Raw genomic sequence first — 8,392 nt, 5'->3', positions numbered from 1 at the left:
AACTGAGACAGACCCACATGCTAAGACAAGACCCATGGAGGACATGTGACGTTTAAAAGGTATAAATAGGACTCAATGGACAGTGATCGAGGCTGAATTAGGCTTGCTTATGGAGCTAGCTGTACAATGCCTGTTGGGGTCTTCACTGATCTTTGATTCTCTGAGAGAGGCACAGTTGAGATCTTTTCCTGGCGCCCCTCTGGGTCCCTCCTACTGATTTGTGCAGAGGCTGAGGCCTGGTTGTCTCTGCTAGTTAGTGCCAAGGCCACTGATTCATTTTGCTATCCTTACTCTACAGACATGAACTGCTGGTGTATCCGAGTGGATCAAGCTGCCGCTGCTAACCTGTGAACTGAACTGCCAATTTCCAGACAACACAAATTTGAGTTGCTCCAAAGAACTTTTTAAACAGGTGCACTTCCCCCATATCCTTTCTTTTCCACTACCTCTGGTGGGTGGTGGGCTAAAGGATGCTAAAGCATTTAGGAACCATCATTAAAAACGGGCTTTTAAAAAAATTAAAGTTACAGTTGTGTGTTTTACTACAATGCAAGAAGAAAGGAAAACATGTTGGAAAGCAGTGGATAGCACGTGGACATTATTCTCTTCTGTGTTCTCTGCCTTTTCAAGAGTGTCTTACCAATTTTTAGGACACCTGTCATTGGGTGGATTCAAGCTCCCAGGTTTGCCAGGAGTTGTCTTGCCTGCTCTTCACTGCACACTCCCCTCTGTGGTTTGTCTGGGCCTCTTCACCCAGGTCTCTGTTGCCTTCTGCTGGACCTCACCCTCTTTTAGGAACACTTTCTCTTCTACTCCTTCCAAGTTGGGATGCTCAGGTCCTGGCTCCAGCAAGGATCAGGAAAGCCACTGTGGTTTTCAGGAAGAGATATGGCGCACTGTTGCTGCATTTTGCAACAACAAAATGGATCTCCACAGGAGTAAAATTAGGCTGAGAAAGAAGGAGAGAACCTACATAGAAGCCAATGAGATAGCTGAGCAAGATTGGCCTCATGGGCAAGAGAAGCCAATCAGATCGGGGCCTATTCCACACCACCCAGGGTAGGCTGAGCCCTGCCTATCTCATACTGTGTTGGGGGACATTTCAGTAGCACCCCTCAAGATGGTAGCTTGTTTTCAAATGCTACTATACCCGAGTGGATCAAGCTGCTGCTAATGTATCCGAGTGGATCAAGCTGCCGCTGTACTTATCTGTTCAACTAAATTTTATTTTACTGTGTGTGTGTGTATGTGTGTGTACTAAATATGTGTTCCACCACTGAGCCTCCACCAGCCTCTATAAGAATTGCATTTTTATAAATAAACATGTTCCTGGCTTTTAGGGGGAAAGTGGAATAGGCCTAGCCTAAACCTATATGTAATTTAAATCTTATTATATTTCAGTTACACTTATCTGAAATAGAACTAAATTTGCTTTAAATGAATTAAAATGTCAAAATTTACAATTCAATTTCTTGGTCATACTAGCCAAATCTGAATACTGGACATGCCACATGAGGTATCCATCCTATCAGAAGATAAGAGATACAGGTATTGTGGTTCGCTGTGCATATTTGGAAACTGAGGCTCAAAGGCCCTGGTTCCTCACTGAAGGATGTCTGGTTCCTTTTGATTTAGGAAAATATTTTATGTAAGAAACATAGACCAAAATACCAGAAAGCCAGTTTTGACCTTTGCTATGGCTCCGGATGGGCTAAAAGCTCATTCCAAAGGTGTGCTGGGAGGTGATGGAACTCTTAGAGGTAGAGCTAGGGGGAAGCCTTTAGGTTACTGGAACATGCACTTGAGGGGTTGGATGACTACCTTCCTGTTTCATAGTGTAAGCAGTTTGCTCTGCCATGTGCTTCCTGCCACCGTCACTTGGCACTGTTGCCAGAGGCCCAAAGCAATATGACTTCCTTATCTTGGGTGGGGACATTCAGAACTGTCAGCCAAAAATTTCCTTTTTGTCTTTGTAAGTTAACTGCTTCGCAGCCCTGCCTCAGCTTAGGGGACAAGACAGCAGGAGAGCTGGCCTGGTGGAGATTGAGAAGAGGGCACAGGACACGGTAGTGGGAGGGGGCCTAAAAGCTGGGTATGGGGGGGGTAGGAGGCACTGTAAAGTAGTGGCAACTTCCAGGGGGAGGTTGAGGAAGCACAGCTACCCAACTTTCTTGCCAGAGCTCCTGTTTCAGAGACAAGGTTGGTGTAGGTCTGGTTGGATTGCAGGCCATGCAAAAAGAGTAAGAACCCAGCTTATGGCTAATGCAATTCCCACGGGATTCCAGATCCACTCAGGGACCTCTGGAAGTGGTTGGTTCTGTTTTTCATGTTCACACAGCTGGTCTGGAAAGCGTCTTTTCTCCACACGTTGCAGCAGCACCTGGCCTTTTTGCCTCAGAGACTCTGTTACCCATGCCTGCTAGCCCAGTCTGTGCCATACTCTTGCCTCTACTTTAGTCTTTATTTCTGTCTATCTTCCCCATACTCCTCAGCACCAAGGACTTGGTGTGAGCACTTTGGGTACCCATGCCAGGTTCTCTGAGGAACCCAAAGTGATGAGAAAGACAAAAGATGGGTAGATAAAAGTACGGGGACAGTAGTAGACAGGAGACTGAACAGCACATTTAGAAGGTTGCAGAGAATCTTGTGAGGCTGGTGCCAGCTTGGCCAGCATTCAGGGTTCCTTCCTATCCAAGCTGGAGATTACTCTACTGCAGGCTTTCAGGCCTGTTTGTGAACAAGATGTACCCTGCCCTCAAGCCAGTGGTCAAAGACAAGTGCCTCTACCTTGATAGGCCTCTATGGTTTACTATGTGGGACACCAAGAGTGCCATGTAGGGGTGCAGTGGGAGGGGGAGGGCAATGAGGAAGGAGGGGATCAAGAGGACCCTCGCTCTTCTCAGGGTTGCAGGGCCTGCTGTAGCACTTGTTCATCTGCCACCTCATGAGGAAGCGTCACCACCAGGCCACTGTTCTCCTGCATTGTCTGGCAGATGATCTCATAGGCCTTGGGGTTTCCAGACCAGCAGCGCCGTGCCACCTGCAGAAGCCAAGCACATAGCATTGGTAACAAGATCAGGGGGATCTGTCTGCACATGGTGTCCTGCTTCCCAAATTCTGTCCTTTTCTACTTGGGGATTTCAGAGCCTCCTTTGTGTCTGCCCAGCTCAGAACCTCCGCTCTCTTACCTGGAACATATAACTAACTGACTTACCCTCTTTTCAATCTGAAACCAGCCCTACCTCCCACCCCTAAGAACAACCTGACATTTATAGAGGGCACTGCTTGGTCGGAACGAGCTCATCCCTAGCACTCATTCATCCTTTCTCCTTTCAGAATCCTCATCACCAGCCACGAGATCCTTCCTTGGCCTGCTTCCTCCCCGTGTCTGGTCTGTCCTAAGTGATGACCATCGTACCTTCCCATCAAGCTGCCACCAAACATCACCCAGCTACTCCCTGACCTATATCCATACCATTGATAGTGGGGGCTCCTAGGAGGAAACCCTGTAATGTCTCACTGTCACTCCTAGTGTTGGGATACGGATCCCTGATTCCTGCTTAAGTGCTGATGTTTAGTGGTTCCCAAGGAGCGGCCCTACCAGAGCCTCCCGCCCACACCTGCCTCTGGGTATGACCTCTGTCATCCAGAGCTACAGTTTGCACTCTGGTCCTTTGCTCTTGAATCCCTCCGCAGCTTGCTCACACCCTATATACCTTTCTTCATGGTTACCTGACCTCCCATCTCTGGTTGACCAATCTGGGCTGCCTGAGACGTGGTTTGGGAGAGGAATCTGCCCCATTTCCCCTTCAGGATGATGTGCTACTGTAACGCTGGACCATAACTGCAGGACTGAAGGTTTATCTAGCTTCTAAAATGGGATCTTTGGCTGCCTTCGAAAGTGGCAGTGAGGGTTGGTGTAACTGTTGGACAGGCAAAGCCCACCCAGTACAGCAAAAAGGAACAGCAACATAAAATAGTGAAAGATGAGCCTTAAAAGGGAGATATTGAAGTTGGTGTACAGCAAAATGATGGAGTGAGCATGCCTAAGGCTGTCAGGGTTCCATTGCAGCCCCCAAATAGTGAATGATCAACACCAGTGCAGTGGGTGCTTCAGGAGGAAGGACTGAGCCCACCAGGGTTCATCTGCATGTACAGAAGCTATACTGCAGGATGACACCGGATATAAGGATTACCAAAGGGAAGTGTGGAAAAATAGTTGGGAAAGGATGGTGAAAGAAGAGCCCTGGGGTCTAGAGAGATGGCTCAGTAGTTAAGAGCACTGGCTGTTCTTCCAGAGGACCTAGGTTCAGTTCCCAGCACCCACATGGTGGCTCACAACAGTATATCCAGTTCCAAGGGATCTGATGCCCTCTTCTGACCCTTGAGGGTACAAGGCACACACATGATACACACACACACACACACACACACACACACACACACACACACACACACACACACAGAGAATCAAATAAAAATAAACCTTTTAAAGAAGAGGGAGCCCTGGAAGGGCTTGGAATGGAGCCTAGGCTTCCAACCTGGATAGAGCCATGGAGGGGAAGGGGTAGTGAGGAACTGAAGAGTTTAGGGGGACTTACACCATTGGAGACATCCCAGCTGAGCATCAGCCTGGCTTTCTGCTCAGCCTCTGTGGTTCCATCTAGAACAAGGCCAAATCCCCCATTGATCACTTCACCCCTGCAAGAGACAGAACAGTCCCCAGTTACTCCCTGTGTCAACTTGCCTGGAACAGGAATGCTTGCAAGACTCCAGGCATTAGCTTGAGAATATACCAGCCCAGGGGAAGCCTTGTCACATTGACCTCTATAGCGTAAAGTCACGTGGTCAGCAGAACAGAGAAGCTGCATACTGGCTTCTCAGACAACTCTGCTTCTGAGCCAGTCTTGCCTACTTCATGAATCCCTCCAAGAACCACCCTTCCCCCTTCTCCCCCTCCCCCATCACCTTCTATTTCATGCCTATTTGTCCATCAGAATGGGAAACGATCTTTCTCATTGTACCCAGGTTGTATATGTTCTGGCCAAGTGCTATAGTGTTAGATAGCTACACCCTGGTCTCCAATAGTGCTCTGAGAAGGGAGGGAGGTTGTTTCACAGGGCCCACAAAAGCACTGATAAAGAACAGATGGGCATACAGGAAGGCTGACTGAAAGCTGCCATGCCCCATGTGGGCTGCTAGTTGCCCAGATGACTGACTGCCCAGGGGCTGCCTGAGCTTACCTGGTCTGTAAAATGATATGAAGTCTACCCACATGCCACCTTTCCTATAGAAATAGCCCAGAAAAGATTTTGCTAAGGTATAGTCACTCCCACTCGGCGACTTGACAGATGGCCATGTCCTACAGACATAGTCTGGAGCACGTGAAACTGCAGCCAACTGGTGCCAAGAGGACACACAGCACAAAAGTAATCACCAAGCAGACACTCCAAAGGAGAGACTGTGACGAGGCAAGGCCATGGAGGGAGCTGAACTTGACACACAGCTGTGGGTGGTGACCCTGCACAGGGAAGAGCCTCTCCACAGCTCTCTAGGAGACAGCCCAGGAAGTGGAGAAGCAAGTCAAGAAGCCTGAGGGCAAACAGCTTAGACTCTTAGATTCTTGCCAAACAAGGAAGAAAATAAAGCTACAGAACTGGGTGTGGTTTGTTTTTGGAGAAGCAACAGCGGTGAGCCAGGTCCTTCAGCCCCTTCGGTGAGGATGGGTCCCATATCCTCCCTGCCGAATTCCCAGACCATCTGCTCTTTGTCTTGTGAGGCTTAGAACAAGCTTCAGTCTCTTTGACAGTCACGTTCATCCCCTTCCCCGGCGCTCTGTAACCAGGGAGCTCTTTTCTGTGCTGTTTTTCTCCAGCTAGGACTGTGCTATGGTCACATTTTCCATTAATTAAAGCCACCTGACTGGGTTGCAGTTAAGAATTTTAGTCTTGGTGGGCATGAGGCCAAGCCAGCCATCTGAATGCACTGGGAAGCTGGTTAATAGAAGGACTTGACTCTTCAGGACGGAGAGGCTTGCCTGAACCTAGCCCATACTCACTTCACCCCCTCCCCAACCCCTTTGTGTGTGTGTGTGTGTGTGTGTGTGTGTGTGTGTCTTTTTCACGGGCCATAGTGCTCCTGACTGCTCAGAGCAGCCAGGGCTCCAGCTTTGAATCCCAGATAAGACACTTTCCTAGCAGAGTTAAACCCTCTGAGCCTCAGTTTCTCCATCTGCAAAGCCTATGTTTTTTCTTTGATTCTGTGAGATTTCTTTGATTCTGAAAGCGATCGGTGGATGCTGCTGCATAGACCTTGTCTGAGGAATCTGAGTTAATATTTTCAGCAGCAGAGGAATGGCCACTGCCAATCAGAATGAATCCCCTAGAGTCTGGATGTTAAATGTTTTGTTTGTGGGAGGCGGTGGAACTTTTAAGGGGCGGGGCCTCATGGGAGGTCTTCAAGTCATTGAGAAGTGCCTTTGCATGAGATCCTGGTTTCTTCTTTTCCCTGCCACGAATGAATGGTTCTGTCTGCATTCCTAGAGGCTCCTGTCATACTGTGCTGCCTAAATGCAGTGTGGTCAACTGACTGCACTGCAACCTGCATAGCTGTGAGTCAGATAAGCCTCTTCACTTGACAAGCTGTGCATCTCTACTGTCACAGGAACAGAAAGATCATCATAGACCATCAGAGACCATCATAGAGGTCTCTGCCCTGGTGCCGACTGGAAAGTGACCTGTGTGAATAGCTGTAAGCTGTGGAGAGTGCGAAGCCTGGAACCTGTTGTCTTGGCAACCATGTGCTCCCACTCTTTCAAGGGAGATAGTTAGAGTGGGAATGGGAATCTGGAGACAAATGTGGCTGTTACTCATGCTGGCCTTTGTGTCCTATATGACAGGCACAGGCCAAACTGCTGGAGTGGCTTTATGCAAGTCTTCTTCCCTGTCCCTCAATCCTCTGCACCCCAACATACTGACCCCTGGTTCCCAGCTCACATGAGGAATGTATTCACACAAGACTCTCATTAGAACAAGTGGTCAGGGACCTAAGTCCAAGAACTGCAGGCCCCTGGACCTGCCCCTGCCCTGAGAGGACCCCATGGTCTCCACATCAGCCCACAGCCTGTTTTCTGATGTCTTCTTACCAGCCTACACCCCCTCCATTGTGAAGTGCAACCCAGGTGGCACCACGACAAGCATCTCCAACGAAGTTCTGCACGGCCATGTCTACAGAGAAAGGGAAGCATGCACCATCATTCCTTGCACTAGGTGGTCCTGAGGGCCACAGACAGGCTTATGCTAATTCTTGCGACTAAAGAACAGTGTGTCAGGCGGTAAGTCAGGGAACAGAGACAGAGGAGTCTAGAAACAGAGGAAGCAGGAGAAATGGACAAAGTCCAGCTGTACCTATTATCCTTCACTACAGCTACACTCTCTGGCACTGAATTTGAATTCTTGTTCATGTGTTGCTGAGGAATGACACTTTTTGACTCCTATCAGAGACAGGCCTTGAGAGGTGACCACCTCAGCAAATGAATGTTACTGCACCTTTAAATGCTGATAGCTCTCCTCCAAGTAGTTTTGCTTCAGATAAAGCTCTCCAGAGAAACCCAGAAGTCACTCTGGCTCAAGATTTTAGATGACTTAAATCAATTTACTTATTATCACACTCATCTCTTTACCCAGGAGGCATTCCTGCCCGACATTATTTATTTATTTATTTATTTATTTATTTATTTATTTATTTATTTAAAGACTGAGCAATGCCTGAACTCCAACTAAGCATGCTTAGTTGAGAAGTGTCTTCCTATGCAAACATGCTCATGGCTTCCTTTACTAGGGACAGTGCTTTGGCAGTGCAAGGCGCTGGCTACAAGTAACTAGCTACTCACTATTTCAATCCTGGTTTTGGTTTTCCTCAGCTGCTTTGCTGCAGCGGAAGGGACCTATTATAATAGGACAGCCACAAAGCCAGCAAACTATGGAGCCAGGCCCTGTGGTAAAGCAGAACCCCTTCCAGGTGCCTTCTAAACACCTAATGTGTTGAAGGACAAATGTGAGTAGGTCTGTGAAAGTTTCTATTTTGTCATTCTGGAGACACAGGCATTAAAAACTGCAGCTTCCTCCTGTAACTCCTTAATCCCCCTCTCACCCCAAATTCTCACAGAGATCAGGGAACTGAGGCTCTCCCACTCCTGGTTCAGGGTGAGGAAGAAGAGGAGGGGGAAAAAGAAAAAGAAGAAGGAAGAGAGGAGGAAGAGGAGAAGGAGGAGGAAGAGGAAGAGGAGGAGAAGGAGGAGAAGAAGGAGAAGGAGGAGGAGGAGAAAGAGGAGGAGAAGGAGGAGGAGGAGGAGGAGGAAGAAGAGGAGGAGCAGGAGGAGGAGGAGGAAGAG

General features: G+C 48.4%; 1 protein-coding gene across 1 annotated transcript in view; it reads right to left on the bottom strand.

Moving 5' to 3' along the window:
• Window positions 1-1,624: 1,624 nt before the first annotated feature.
• The window catches only part of Uroc1 (urocanate hydratase 1), a 32,589-nt gene continuing 25,821 nt past the window's right edge, over window positions 1,625-8,392 (bottom strand). Inside the window, exons 18-20 of the mRNA XM_031382535.1 lie at window positions 7,145-7,226; window positions 4,602-4,701; window positions 1,625-3,040 (exon numbers count right to left, since the gene is read on the bottom strand). Of these exons, the coding sequence (XP_031238395.1) occupies window positions 2,900-3,040; window positions 4,602-4,701; window positions 7,145-7,226 (323 nt within the window). The 3' untranslated portion in view covers window positions 1,625-2,899. The remainder of the gene's footprint in view (window positions 3,041-4,601; window positions 4,702-7,144; window positions 7,227-8,392) is intronic.

Source organism: Mastomys coucha, unplaced genomic scaffold, assembly GCF_008632895.1.
Source record: "Mastomys coucha isolate ucsf_1 unplaced genomic scaffold, UCSF_Mcou_1 pScaffold20, whole genome shotgun sequence".
Taxonomy (NCBI): domain Eukaryota; kingdom Metazoa; phylum Chordata; class Mammalia; order Rodentia; family Muridae; genus Mastomys; species Mastomys coucha.
Note: the sequence above shows the minus strand (reverse complement) of the source record. Positions and strands in the feature narration are given on the sequence as shown.